The sequence below is a fragment of the Phyllobates terribilis genome, unplaced genomic scaffold (genome assembly GCF_046119375.1).
Source record: "Phyllobates terribilis strain yellow unplaced genomic scaffold, ASM4611937v1 Scaffold_5__5_contigs__length_657084704, whole genome shotgun sequence".
NCBI classification, from domain to species: domain Eukaryota; kingdom Metazoa; phylum Chordata; class Amphibia; order Anura; family Dendrobatidae; genus Phyllobates; species Phyllobates terribilis.
In genome coordinates, this window is record NW_027362765.1 from 386,202,171 (window position 1) to 386,218,188 (window position 16,018).

General features: G+C 42.5%; 1 protein-coding gene across 1 annotated transcript in view; it reads right to left on the reverse strand.

Moving 5' to 3' along the window:
• LOC141271585 (ovostatin-like) overlaps positions 1-16,018 on the reverse strand; it is a 135,149-nt gene that overhangs the window by 105,801 nt on the left and 13,330 nt on the right. The window contains exons 4-7 of the mRNA XM_073681629.1: positions 14,457-14,637; positions 11,145-11,197; positions 10,649-10,669; positions 5,706-5,874 (exon numbers count right to left, since the gene is read on the reverse strand). Coding sequence (XP_073537730.1) covers positions 5,706-5,874; positions 10,649-10,669; positions 11,145-11,197; positions 14,457-14,637 — 424 coding nt within the window. The remainder of the gene's footprint in view (positions 1-5,705; positions 5,875-10,648; positions 10,670-11,144; positions 11,198-14,456; positions 14,638-16,018) is intronic.

Sequence of the window (16,018 nt, forward strand, 5' to 3'; positions counted from 1 at the left end):
ATGAATCACCACATGATAGGACTTTCTCTTTTATTTCAAGGTCTGTGCCAAGTTTTTATGTCATCCTCTATCTATAGCATAGTAGATAACTTCCCAATAACTGGGACCTCCACCAATCCTGAGGATAAGGCTCTGCCTGAAAGATGCAGATATTCATCATGCTATGCACATCTCCACTCCATTGATTCTTTCTATATGTATTCGGAATTGAGCCTTGCTGCTGCACATGCTCAGCCTCTCATGCATTCAGAAGGTGGTCTCTGTTCTTGGTATTAATATCAGTGTTTGGACCCCCCCCCCCCCAGCAATAATTGAGTTAAACCTATAGTTAGGGAATAATTTCAAAACTTAGCAAAAACCCTTTAAGCCTGCCCCCTGCTCATTCTATGAATTACAAGATTTACACCATGCTTTATTCCCCTGTCACACTCAGGCTGTTATTATTCCACACAGTGGCTTGCAAAAGTATTCACCCCCTTGGCATTTTTCATATTTTACTACCTCACAACCTGGAATTTTACAGTTTTTTTAAGGTTTGTATCAGTTCATGTAAAGAACTTTCCTACAACTCTGAACATTTGGTTTTCTTATTTTTGTAAAGCAAACAACAAATAGGACAAAATAACTGAAAACTTCAGTGTGTATAACTATTCACCTCCCCTCCCCCCTAAAGTCAGTACTTTGTAGAGTCTCTTTTTGTGGCAATTACCACAGCAAGTCGATTTGGATAAGTCTCGATGAGCTTTCCACATCTTGCCACTTGGATTTTTGCCCATTCCTCAAGGAAAAACTTCTCCAGCTCCTTCTAGTTAGATGCTTTCCGGGTGAACAGCAATCATCAAGTCTGACCACAGATTCTCCATTGGATTAAGGTCTGGGTTTTGATTAGGCCACTCCAGAACATTTACACATTTCCCCTCGAGTGTTGGTGTTGCTTTAACCGTATGCTTTGGGTCATTGTCTTCTTAGAAGGTGAAACTCCATCCCAGTCTCAAATTACTGACAGACTGAAACAGGTTTTGCTAAAGAAAATCCCTGTATTTCGCACTATCCATCTTCCCCTCGACTCAGACCATTTTCTCTGTCCCTGCTGCCGAAAAACATACCCACAGCATGATGCTGCCACCACCATTTTTCACTGTGGGGATGGTGTTCTTGGGGTGATGAGCTGTGCTGGTTTGGTGTCAGACATTGCAGTTATCTTGGTGGCAAAAAGTTCAATTTTGGTCTCATCTGACCACAGCACCTTCCTCCATGCACTTGGTGAGTCTCCCACATGTCTTTTGACAAACTCAAAATGAGCCTTACAATTTTTGTGTGTAAGTAAAAGCTTTTTTCTGCCCACTCTTCCATAAAAGCCACCTCCATGGAGTGTGCGTCTTATTGTGGTCATATGGACAGATACTCCAGTCTTTTCTTGGGAACTCTGCAGCTTCTTCAGGGTTACCTTTGGTCTCTATGCTGCCTCTCTGATTAATGCCCTCCTTGCCCGGGCTGAGAGTTTTGGTGGGGGTGTAAGGGTGTGACAGAGACTGTCATGTACCTTCCCTGAAGGCAACAAGCAGTGTGAATATTGACATGCAGTTTTATTGGATTTTATGGTAACATGTGAAGTGTTACGTATAACTACTGTAAAGATAGTGCCTGGCATGAGTAGTGATGCATACTGTAAAATGTGATATGTTGAGAATTGCCATATAGTGTGTTATGGTAATGTATAGTGTATGGGTAAGGTAAAGAGTTAATGTATAATGTACAGTGGGTACGGAAAGTATTCAGACCCCTTTAAATTTTTCACTCTTTGTTTCATTGCAGCCATTTGGTAAATTCTAAAAAGTTCATTTTTTTTCTCATTAAAGTACACTCTGCACCCCATCTTAACTAAAAAAAACAGAAATGTAGACATTTTTGCAAATTTATTAAAAAAGAAAAACTGAAATACCACATGGTCATAAGTATTCAGACCCTTTGCTCAGACACTCGTATTTAAGTCTCATGCTGTCCATTTCCTTGTGATCCTCCTTGAGATGGTTCTACTCCTTCATTGGAGTCTAGCTGTGTTTAATTAAACTGATAGGAATATATTTGGAAAGGCACACACCTGTCTATATAAGACCTCACAGCTCACAGTGCATGTCAGACCAAATGAGAATCATTAGCTCAAAGGAACTGCCCAAGGAGCTCAGAGACAGAATTGTGGCAAAGCACAGATCTGGCTAAGGTTATAAAAAAATCTGCATTACTCAAGGTTCCAAAGAGCACAGTGCCCTCCATAATCCTTAAATGGAAGAAGTTTGGGACCACCAGAAGTCTTCCCAGACCTGGCTGTCCAGCCAAACTGAGCAATTGTGGGAGAAGAGCCTTGGTGAGAGAGGTAAAGAACAACCCCAAGATCACTGTGGCTGAGCTCCAGAGATGCAGTATGGAGATGGGAGAAAGTTCCACAAAGTCAACTATCACTGCAGCCCTCCACCAGTCAGGCCTTTATGGCAGAGTGGTCCGACAGAAGCCTCTCCTCAGTGCAAGACATATGAAAGTCCCCATAGAGTTTGCTCAAAAACACATGAAGGACTCCCAGACTATAAGAAATAAGATTCTCTTATCTGATGATACGAAGATAGAACTTTTTGGTGATAATTCTAAGCGGTGTGTGGAGAAAACCAGGCACTGCTCATCACCTGCCCAATAGAATTCCAACAGTGAAACATGGTGGTGGCAGCATCATCTTATGGGGGTGTTTTTCAGCTGCAGGGACAGGACGACTGGTTGCAATTGAAGGAAACATGAATGCGGCAAGGAACAGAGATATCCTGGATGAAAACCTCTTCCAGAGTGCTCTGGACCTCAGACTTGGCCAAAGGTTCACCTTCCAACAAGACAATGACCCTAAGCACACAGCTAAAATAACAAAGGAGTGGCTTCAGAACAACTCTGTGACTATTTTTGACTGGCCAACCAGAGCCCTGACCTAAACCAAATTGAGCATCTCTGGAGAGACCTGAAAATGGCTATCCACCAACGTTCACCATCCAACCTGACGGAACTGGAGAGGATCTGCAAGGAAGAATGGCAGAGGATCCCCAAATCCGGGTGTGAAAAACTTGTTGCATCATTTCCAGGAAGACTCATGGCTGTACTAGCTCAAAAGGGTGCTTCTACTCAATACTGAGCAAAGGGTCTGAATACTTATGACCATGTGATATTTTGGTTTTTCTTTTTTAATAAATTTGCAAAAATTTCTACATTTCTGCTTTTTTCAGTCAAGATGGGGTGCAGAGTGTACATTAATGAGAAAAAAAATGAACTTTTTAGAATTTACCAAATGGCTGCAATGAAACAAAGAGTGAAACATTTAAAGGGGTCTGAATACTTTCTGTACCCACTGTATAAGCAATGCTTCATATGAAGTGCAGGGTAAGCATAGGATAAGATATAGGTTATGATTTAACTGATATACTGCAACTGTCAAGTAAACTCTTAAAAGTTAAAACTAGCCCGGGTGTCCCCTGAGTTGTGTGCGGCTGTTCCTGGATTCAGGATCACGGAGACAGCGGAGGCCTGCAGCCAAAACGTGAGTGAACTGCACTGCACTTACTCCACATAGGAACTGGGACACCGTTTATTTGTAGGGTACCAGGGCGAGAAGAAACAACAGCCCTTTGACCATGACTTCCGCCCTGCACACCTTATAGGGGCCCTCTCTTGGCAGGCTTGTTGTGGTGCCATGTTCTTTCCATTTGATGATAATGTGGTTGATGGTGCTCCAGGGGATCATCAGAAATTAGATTTTTTTTTTTTTATAACCCAACCCTGACTTGTACTTCTCATCAACTTTGTCCCTGACTTGTTTGGAGATCTCCTTGGTCTGTATGGCATTGTTTGGAGATCTCCTTGGTCTTCATGGTGTTGTTTGGACATCTCCTTGGTCTTTATGGCGTTGTCTGGAGATCTCTTTGATCTTCATGGTGTTGTTTGGTTAGTGGTGCCTCTTGTTAATGGTGTTGCAGCCTCTGTGGCCTTTCAGAAAAGGTAAAGTTCAGAAAAGTGTATATACTGACATACATGTGACACTTAGATTGCACACAGGGGTCGTCCTGTCACTAAGCATGGGACTTATTGTTACGGATCTGGGTGGTGGAACCTCTGTGCTGCGGTGCAAGGAGGGACCCAGAGGGGCGTAACTAGGTATCAACTCGGAGCGACCTAGGTCGTATGGCGGCTCAATCGACTCCGTGACCAGGGAGGGTCCGAGCAGAGGGACCAGGTGCTACTCTGAGGACGACCTTGTAAGGGAGCAGGTGACTCCCATGGTACAGATGGCAGGGACTGACCAGTATTGCAGATGGGCACAGCAGGCAGGCTGACGAGTGATCCGGGTGGATGGACTCGCAGACACGGCAAGCGACAGGCGGGAGTCTCTAGGTTGGCTGTTAGGTGGTCACGGCAGGTGACAGGCAGGAGCCTCTAGGTAGGCTGTCAGGTGGTCACGGCAAGAGACGGGCAGGAGCCTCCAGGTAGGCTGACAGGTGGTCACGGCTAGAGACAGGCAGGAGCCTCTAGGTAGGCTGTCAGGTGGTCACGGCTAGTGACAGGCAGGAGCCTCTAGGTAGGCTGTCAGGTGGTCACGGCTAGTGACAGGCAGGAGCCTCTAGGTAGGCTGTCAGGTGGTCACGGCAAGTGACGGGCAGGAGCCTCTAGGTAGGCTGTCAGGTGGTCACGGCAAGTGATGGGCAGGAGCCTCCAGGTAGGCACGGCAGGTAGCGGGCAGGTGCTTTCAGGTAAGCAGGCGGGCAAAGCCCATAGACAGACTGGCGGACTGAATGGAAGACAGACTGTCGGGCTGGAGAGTAGTCAGGCTGGCGGACTGGACTGGTAGTCAGGCTGGCGGGCAGGACTAGTAGTCAGACTATCAGCGGGACCTGAGGCCTGAAGCAGAGGTAAATACACTGTGCAACAACTATTGCTCGGGCACCTCCATTTTGGAGCAGGTGCCTTATATATGGGAGGACCACCGGCAATAGGCCGGGGACTCCTTAGGACGGAATGCGCGGCCCCTTTAAGAGGGAGGGAGTGCGCGCACGCCCTAAGCATAGTGCCCGGGAAGCTGCGCGCGCCGGCAGCAGCAGGAAGAGGAGCGCTGGAGGATGCCGGGAGGGGAGCGCAGCGGTGAGAGGGAAAGCGTCTCTGCCTGGCAGGAGGCAGAGACGCCGATGCTACACTTATGAAGGGAATTGCTAACACTAGAAATTTTTAGGGGCTTCATAGCAAAACGGTTGAATACATATACACATGCCAATTTTTAGGTATTTGATCCCATAAATTTAATTTACAGTATGTCTATATTTTTCTCACTTCACTTGACCAACTTAGACTATTTAGTGCTGATGCGTCACACACAAATCAGATTACAAAAATATTTAAACAGAGGTTGTAATGTAACAAAATAGGCAAAAGGTCAAGGGGGTGAATACTTTTGCTAGCCATTGTACATATAAGTATTTATTGAGCTCCAATAATACGCTTCTAGAAACAGGCAGAAGTTTGACTTTGGATGTGACTAGAGGAGATAACCTCACACAAGATTAATAAAGTTGGATTGTCACATATAAGTGCCATCATTACACCAACGTTCGTGATAAAACTTCTTTAAGGTTTTTTTTTCAGAAAGAAAGTTATAAATATTAATTAGGATGATTGATACATACCATATTTTTCCACTGTAAACCATTGCATCACCACCTGATCAGATGCCCTCAAAGCCGTTACGTAGTAACTTCCTGGAGTAGCATCATCCACCAGAGGGTATTGTAAAGATGCAAATCCAGCTTCACCCTCCACATTCAACCATTGGGCGATGCGGCTACCGGAAGGATCCTACAGTAAAGGTGATATAGAAATACAGTCATAGGGTGAAATATCCAAGATTATATATGTTGGCCAGTTACAGGAGAAATATTTTCAAGGGTCATTGTCCCTTTACTCAGGCAAGTAACGATCGCAGTCACAGAGGGTGCAACCGCACCCGGGTACTAGGGGGGCCTGCTGACACCTGTGTCTATCTCAGTTGTATGTGTGATTGAGGATACACATTCAGCTGTAGTGTATTGCAGCACAGAGACCTGCCTGGAGCCCAGGATGGGGGACATTATACCAGGATTGAGGACATTGTTATTGTATGGGTGACATTACACCAGGAAGGGTCCCATGATGGGAGACATAATACCAGGAAGGGGGGCATTGTTATAGGGAGGGGCAAGGATGGGAGACATTATACGAGGAAAGGGGGGCTCATGATGAGGACATTATACCAGGAAGGGAGACATTATAACATGAAGTGGCCCAGGACAGGAGACATTATAACAGGAAGGGGCACAGGATAGGGGACATTATACTAGGAAGGGAACCAGGATGGGGGACATTATTACAAGAAGGGAAATAACAGGCCAGTGAGCTTTACTTCTATACCAGGAAAGATTTTTGAACAAATTATTAAACAGCATGTATGTAGCTACTTGGATAAGAATACAATAATTAATGAGAGCCAGCATGGGTTTGTAGTAAACAAGTCATGCCAGACTAATCTAATTTCTTTCTATGATGGAATCACTGACTGGGTGGATCAGGGAAATGTGGTACATTTAATATATCTCAACTTCAGCAAAGCATTTAATAAAGTATCTCGTACTATTCTTATTGAAAAAATGACTAAGTATGGGATTGACAAGGTTACGGTTAGGTGGATTCATAACCGGCTCAGTGATCTCAAAGAATAGTAAGATGGATGCACATCCCATTGGAAGAGTGTTTCTAGTGGGGTATCACAAGGATCTGCCCTGGCCCCAGTGTTGTTCAACATTTTTATAAATGATCTAGATAAAGGGAACTGAAGGTAAAATAATCAAAATTTGAAGACGCTGCAAAGCTAGGAGGGATAGCTAACACTAGAGAAGCCAGAGAAAGGATTCGGAAGGATTTAGATGAGCTTGAACAATGGGTAGCGACTAATAGAATGGTATTTCACAGGGAGAAATGCAAGATTCTACATCTGGGCACGAAAAGACAATGACATCTACAGAATGAGAGGAATAGAACAAAGCAACAGCATGTGTGAAAGACTTGGGAATATTAATAGATCACAGATTGCACATGAGTCAACAATGTGATGCAGCAGCAAAAAAGGAAACACAGATCTGGGATGTATTAAGAGAAGCATAGAGTCTAGATCACATAAAGCAATTATCCCCCTCTACTTCTCCTTTGCCAGACCTGATCTGGAATCCTGTGTCCAATTCTGGGCAACACATTTTAAAAAAGACATAAAAAACTGGAGCAAGTTCAGAGAAGAACTACCAGGATGGTGAGTGGACTGCAAACTGTCCTATGAGGAAAGGTTAAAGGATCTGGGAATGTTTAGCTTGCAAAAAAGAAGGCTAAGAGGAAACTTAATAGCTGTCTACAAATATCTGAAGGGCTGTCACAGTGTAGAGGGATCATCCTTATTCTCATTTGCACATGGAAGCCTCAGAAGCAATGGAATGAAACTGAAAGGGAGAAGATACAGATTAGATATTAGAAAAAACTTTTTAACAGTGATGGTGATCAATGAGTGGAACAGGTGGCCCCGAGAGGTAGTGAGCAGTGTTGAGCTAATTTGTTCGGCATTTCAAATTCGTGTTCGTGTTTGGGGTTCCAACTTGTTCGCGCCCAAAAATTAGCTACCCCATGAACATCCCTGATTTGCCACCCTGTCACGCAGATGACATCTGCGTGACAGTGTGGCAAATCAGGGATGTTCATGGGTGGAGCCAATGAACCCCGAACACAAACACGAATTTGAAATGCCGAACAAATTCGCTCAACACTAGTGGTGAGTTCTTCAATGGAAGTCTTCAGAGGCTGGACAGAAATCTGAAGACAGAGATGGTTTAGTGAATCCTGCATTGAGCAGGGGGTTGGACACAATGACCCTGGAGGTCCCTTCCAACTCTAACATTCTATGATTCTATGATTATCACAGAAAGGAGACAGGACGGGAGACATTATTACAAGAAGGGCCAAGATAGGGGACATTATTACAATAAGTGGCTATGATTGGGACAATATTACATGGAGGATAAACGTGTATGTCTTTATAGGATCTAGAATGCTACAAGGGCCCGTACATCTAATAAAAATGCAGGTAGGCGCCCAGGTTCAAATTTCTCCTGGGGGGTTGAGGAAGTTGACTATATTTGCTTTTATATTTTGAAACTGTCTAAGCCCTTTGAACAGTGAATTCAGAGGGACATTAGGTTATTTCGACATACTGGCAAAGCACATTATGAGGCTGGTTTCACACATACAGTAGGGAACACGATCAGATCATAATAACCTGCAGACCGTTGGATCTCCTGCCCTGAGCTAACTGCCTCACAGCGAAAAAAACGAAGTAAGAAGTAATAATGAATCTTTGGAGGAAGGACTTGGATCCCGGTGGGAAATATGCCCAAAGGTCCTAATACCATGTGCCATTTATTATACTGTGGCAGAAATGTCTTTGGGTCCCATTATGCACCAAACACTTTTCTACCTGGGCCCCTAATAGTTTTATAATTAGCCAAGTTGGCCTCATTCTCGATAATGACATTTCTCCTAGGTGCAGACAACATTAGAGTTCATACATTTTCTTCCTTGCCATCACCCAAACCTGGCTCACCCCCTCTGAGACATCCTCCCCAGCCGCACTTTCATATGGCGGATTCCACCTTTCCCAAACTCCCCACCCCAGCGGCAAACATGGTGGAGGCGTAGGTTTTCTCATGTCAGATACCTGCGCCTTCACCCAAATCCCACTACCGCTCTCCGTCACTCTACCTTCTTTTGAGGTGCACTGTGTGCGCATCTACTCCCCCTCCAAACTCCAAATGACTGTCATTTATGGCCCCCCAGGGCCAGCCACCACTTTCTTTGACCTCTTCACCACCTGGCTGCCTCACTTCCTATCCACTGACATCCTCATTGACACATCCCACCCATCTGTCTCTAAGCTTCTATCCTTCATTTCCTCCTTCGGCCATGCTCAATGGTCTTCAGCCCCCACCTACAAAGATGGCCACACACTGGACCTCATCTTCATCCACCTCTGTTCCCTATCTAACCTCTCTAACTCTCCTCTCCCTCTCTCTGACCACAACCTACTTACATTCTCTTCCCTCTCCTCTCTAGTCCCACAATCCCCACTTCACAAACTTGCACACCCTCGCAGAAACCTCAAACACCTTGACCTACACTCACTCTCTGAATCCCTCCTCCCTCTTACAGATATAAATTCCTTACATGACGTACAGTACAGACCAAAAGTTTGGACACACCTTCTCATTTAAAGATTTTTCTGTATTTTCATGACTATGAAAATTGTACATTCACACTGAAGGCATCAAAACTATGAATTAACACATGTGGAATTATATACTTAACAAAAAAGTGTGAAACAATTGAAAATATGTCTTATATTCTAGATTCTTCAAAGTAGCCTGTCTGATGGCTTTCAATACCACCTCTATGCTGATGACACACAGATCTACCTCTCTGGAGCCGATATCAACTCCTTACTAACCAGAATCCCACAATGTCTGTTCGCTATTTCATCCTTCTTCTCTGATAGATTTCTAAAACTTAATATGGAAAAAACTGAATTCATCATCTTTCCCCCATCTCGCTCAACCCCCCCATCTGACCTATACATCAAAATTAACGGCTGCCCGCTCTCCCCAGTCCCACAAGCTGGAAGCCTCGGGGTAACCCTGGACTCTGATCTCTCCTTCAAACCACATATCCAAGCCCTTTCCACTTTCTGCCAACTTCAAATCAAAAATATCTCCTGGATCCGCCCATTTCTTAGCCAAGTCTCTGCAAAATCACTAGTGCACGCCCTCATGATCTCCCGCCTTGACTACGGCAACCTCCTGCTCTGTCGCCTCCCTTCTAACACTCTCGCCCCCCTCCAATCTATCCTAAACGCTGCTGCCTGACTAATCCACCTGTCTCCCCACTATTCCCCGGCCTCTCTCCTCTGTCAATCTCTTCACTGGCTCCCCATTGCCCAGAGAATCCAGTTCAAAACCCTAACCATGACATACAAAGCCATCCACAACCAGTCTCCCCCATACATCTATGACCTAGTCTCCCGGTACTTACCTGCACGCAACCTCCGATCCTCACAAGATCTCCTTCTCTACTCCCCTCTTATCTTCTTTTCTCACAATCGCATACAAGATTTCTCCCGTGCATCCCCCCTACTCTGGAACTCTGTACCCCAACATATCAGACTCTCACCTACCGTGGAAACCTTCAAACTGAACCTGAAGACCCACCTCTTCCGACAAGCCTACAACCTGCAGTAACCACCACTCCACCATACCGCTGCACGACCAACTCTACCCTCACCTACTGTATCCTCACCCATCCCTTGTAAACTGTGAGCCCTCGCGGGCAGGGTCCTCTCTCCTCCTGTACCAGTCGCTGACTCGTTCTGTTAAGTTTATTGTAAGTGTTTTTTGCTATGTTTACCCCCTTTTTCACATGTAAAGCGCCATGGAATAAATGGCGCTATAATAATAAATAATAATAACAATACAGTTTATAACATATGGTATATTGGATTTCTTACCGTCAGATAAACCTTAGAATACTGAAAAAGAAAAAAAAACAATTTAGTTTATTTTTTTGATTTTTAATCTTCAAAGGGAATCTGTCAGAAGGATTTCACCCCAAGACTATTTACATGTACATGTAGCTCTTTGATAGACAAGTCCAGCAATATCTTTCCATGGCCGTTACTGAGAGATCAGTGTTTGAATTGATATGCAAATGAGTCTGAAGGACTATGACAGATCTGAAGCCTCTGTCACTCCAGCTCTATTCCCCACCCAGTGCCGCTTCCTCCTGCTTGACTGACAGTCTCTATGCTTTATCACTTTGGACAAAGGAGCTGTCAGTCAAGCAGGAGGAGGAATAGAGCGCTGAGTGGGGAATAGAGCCGAGGGCCAATCTGACCATGTTACCACATAATATAGTGATTTCTTTTCTTTAGAGTCAGGGACCTCTTAGCAATTTTTCAAATATAAAGTTTCTATTAACCAGTGAACCTCGTACTGGAGACTCACCGTTTCATTAACAGGAAGCAGCTGCGGATTTAGTGAGATCAAATTAAAGAGCACTATGGAGAGAAATTAGGATATCGGTATTACTTTATAGTCATAGTAAATAAACAAATATAAAGGTTCAGGTTTATCAATCCTTTCTAAACGAAAACCTGGCTTTATTGCCCACAGCAGTTCAACCCCGCAACAGGCTGTCATACACATTTTCATCATGTAGTGTATGGAGCTTCATACCGGGCAGATGTTGGCTGTGTTATATAGCTTGCATCTGTCTGAAACAGCAACAGTTGGAGCACAGCTCTGATTGCTGCCGTTGACCATTTAGATGCTGCTATCAGTCACTGATAGCAGCATTTGAACGATCAGATTGCTACCATCGCCCACAGATTGTGCTTCATAAGAGAACCGCAATTACACTATATACTGCAATACTTTAATACTGTAGTATATAATAAAAGTGATAGAATGATTGAAGGTTCAAGTTCCTTGGGTGACCTAAAAATTAACTAAAAATTAAGAAGAAAAAAAAGAAATATACAGTACAGACCAAAAGTTTGGACACACCTTCTCATTTAAAGATTTTTCAGTATTTTCATTACTATGAAAATTGTACTTTCACACTGAAGGCATCAAAACTATGAATTAACACATGTGGAATTATATACTTAACAAAAAAGTGTGAAACAACTGAAAATATGTCTTATATTCTAGGTTCTTCAAAGTAGCCACCTTTTGCTTTGATGACTGCTTTGCACACTCTTGGCATTCTCTTGATGAGCTTCAAGAGGTAGTCACCGGAAATGGTCTTCCAACAATCTTGAAGGAGTTCCCAGAGATGCTTAGCACTTGTTGGCCCTTTTGCCTTAACTCTGCGGTCCAGCTCACCCCAAACCATCTCGATTGGGTTCAGGTCTGGTGACTGTGGAGGCCAGGTCATCCTGCGTAGCACCCCATCACTCTCCATCTTGGCCAAATAGCCCTTACACAGCCCGGAGGTGTGTTTGGAGTCATTGTCCTGTTGAAAAATAAATGATGGTCCAACTAAACGCAAACCAGAAGGAATAGCATGCCGCTGCAAGATGCTGTGGTAGCCATGCTGGTTCAGTATGCCTTCAATTTTGAATAAATCCCCAACAGTGTCACCAGCAAAGCAACCCCACATGATTACACCTCCGCCTCCATGCTTCACGGTGGGAACCAGGCATGTAGAGTCCATCCATTCACCTCTTCTGCGTCGCACAAAGACACGGTGATTGGAGCCAAAGATCTCAAATTTGGACTCATCAGACCAAAGCACAGATTTCCACTGGTCTAATGTCCATTCCTTGTGTTCTTTAGCCCAAACAAGTCTCTTCTGCTTGTTGGCTGTCCTTAGCAGTGGTTTCCTAGCAGCTATTTTACCATGAAGGCCTGCTGCACAAAGTCTCCTCTTAACAGTTGTTGTAGAGATGTGTCTGCTGCTAGAACTCTGTGTGGTATTGACCTGGTCTCTAATCTGAGCTGCTGTTAACCTGTGATTTCTTAGGCTGGTGACTCGGATAAACTTATCCTCAGAAGCAGAGGTGACTCTTGGTCTTCCTTTCCTGGGGCGGTCCTCATGTGACCCAGTTTCTTTGTAGCTCTTCATGGTTTTTGCAACTGCACTTGGGGACACTTTCAAAGTTTGCCCAATTTTTCGGACTGACTGACCTTCATTTCTTAAAGTAATGATGGCCACTCGTTTTTTTTTACTTAGCTGTTTTTTTCTTGCCATAATACAAATTCTAACAGTCTATTCAGTAAGACTATCAGCTGTGTATCAACCAGACTTCTGCACAACACATCTGATGGTCCCAACCCCATTTATAAGGCAAGAAATCCCACTTATTAAACCTGACAGGGCACACCTGTGAAGTGAAGACCCTTTCCGGTGACTACCTCTTGAAGCTCATAAAGAAAATGCCAAGAGTGTGCAAAGCAGTCATCAAAGCAAAAGGTGGCTACTTTGAAGAACCTAGAATATAAGACATATTTTCAGTTGTTTCACACTTTTTTGTTATAATAATATAACGTGTTAATTCATAGTTTTGATGCCTTCAGTGTGAATGTACAATTTTCATAGTCATGAAAATACAGAAAAATCTTTAAATGAGAAGGTGTGTCCAAACTTTTTGTCTGTACTGTATATATATATATATATATATATATATATATATATATATAAATATATATAAAATTAAAATTCTATAAATGTTCGAATAACCCCCTTTTCCCCCATCAAAAATAAAAACATAAAAATGAAAAAGAAAAACATACAGTATTTGGCATTGTCACATCCTGTAAAGTTTCAATCCATTTAATTTAAAATTATTTAAACCATATGTTAAACGCTGCAAAAAAAAAACCTAATTAGGACACCAAAATTGCTTTTTCGGTCGCAGCAAGCACAGATCAGCACACAAAAAAACAAGACCTCACACGGCTCCGAAGGCCGAAAAATTGAAAAGTTCCGGGTCTCAGAAAAATGCCGACACCAAAAACTTTTTGTATAAGATTCTGAATAGTTTTCTTTGCGCTAAAATTAAGAAAAAAACATGCAAGTTTGATATCGGTCTAATTATTTACCTGAAAAATTACATTTTCAACTCATTTTTACAGCATAATGTATGGCGTAAAAACAAAATTCAAAAACAATGGCTGAACAGCGATTTTTTTTCTTCACTTTTTTTGACATTTGGATTTTTTTCTTTTTTCCTAGTACATTATATGGTAAAATGAATAGTTTTATTTGAAACAACAATACATCCTGCAAAAAACAAGCTTCAAGCGGCTAATGTGATGCAAAAATAAAAAAGTTCTGGCTCTTGGAAGGAAGGTAGTAAAAATAAAATGCAAAAAAAAAAATAGTCTCTTTCATGCCACAGACCCTGCTGGGTCTTTGGCGCTTCCGACATCCACTGAGCTTTGAGTTGTCATCTGTTTGCTGTCTGATGCAGGTGATGATGATGCCATGAGACCCGGTAGGCCCCCGAGGAGTCAAAGACCCAACAGGTTTCGTGACGTGAAGAAGACTGGCGACCTGTAAATGGAGACTGGATCAGAATGACCAAGCAAACAAAGTGGGGGCTGGGTAAAGGTGAGTATGATGTGAAAACAATTTTTAAATTCGTGGCAAATTTGATTTGCCTTTTTTTCCTAATCTTTAGAAATATTATTTTAAGTTCATTGCTGTGCACCGTATTTCAATTGTAAAACACCCCATAACAAGACCAGAAACCAGATGTCTGGATTCTTGGATCTCATGAGGGATCTGTACTTGGAGCAAGAGTTGGATACCATTCTGTCCTGGTTTGTAGATGGGCTTATCCATTTGCACCAGATAGATGTTGCTCTGCACAGTGATGACCACGGTGTATCTTTGCAATATGTCCATGCCTTCTCTGGAGACATTAAGCAATACAAGGACGGGGACATCCTCTTGCACTACAGGAACCTGAGAGTTAAGAGAAAGTCTGGTCTAAAATATAATATTAGGACATATTGTATACACAAAAATATAGGAAAGGAACTCAATTGTAGGAGGAAAAAGTGATAAGTGAGCAGCCGGTTAAATGGCATGAGCTGACGAGGCAAGCGATCGGGGGCAGCAGACCCAGTATTATGGGTGTCAATGCCAGTCATAGTGTTAAGGGGAGCAGATCAGAAGGCACAAATTTGGGGGCAAGATAATTGAGAGTCATGTTCATATATTGCTTCAAGCACTTTCTGTTCCTCGACCAATGTCACCATAATCTGAAAATGCTCTTTTGTAGGGGTAAGGTATAATTCCAGCAAACAGGTCCACTTGGATAAAATGTATTATTGTATTGTGTGTATAAAATCGTAGACACACATCACTTAAGAAAAATCTCCAGATGCGGTTTGGGCATCTATACTTAATCCTCAAAACGCATCTGCATTTTTTATTAAGTGACATGTATCTATTATTTTATATATATGTTGCTATGGTTAATATTTTATACTTTGCTTTGATTATTATTTAGATAGTTAAATATACATATAAATCTTTGATAATTTTGTATTTTAATATTAGCTTTATAAGTGTTATTCGTAAAAGCAATAACACAGGGCATTGTATCTTATATAGAGCTGTCTTTGTATTAAAGCTTTCCTTTGTTTCTGAAAATATAGTAAACTAGATATAGCCAATTTCTAAGGAATTCAGCAGAAAACATAATTTACGACTTTGTTATTCCCAACTTAAATATCTTCCGTATTAGGTAATGAAATGTTTTAAGCCATTCCCACTTTTCTTATCTTTGTAGTTGTAATAAAAATTGTGACCAGGCATCTGAAAGCAGACAAGCCTTGTACACAGACAAAATTAGTTGTGTTCTCTTGTTTCCTATCATTCTACTCCTTGATTTGATCAAAACTGGCAATCATGTGAAACCTCTTGAGTTTCTCCTAAAAAAATTTCCCTACAGGTTTACACATCAATGTACAAAAAAAGAATACATTTCATCCAAGTAGACCTGTTTGCTGGAAGTACACCTTTCTCCTGCTTATTTTATATGGTTCAGGACGCCTTACAAATATTTCCGATTTCACAAGCATAGCAGTGAATTACAGGAAAAAAAAAACATCTATGTCAGTACTTTATTTTCCATGCAATTGCTTTCTTTTAGCTAATGGTTATCCAATAATAACAGCAGACTGCATGCATTTCTAAGTATTTTTTATATATTATTATTGTCCTTTCTGTAATAACTGGGAGCGTACTAGAGAAGAAGCCGAGTTAGAGAAGTGCTGCTTCCATAGATCCTGCCCAACATTAATGGTGGTAGCGGTACGCAATACATATCTAAGAACAGGAAATACTGTCGTGGATCCTATTC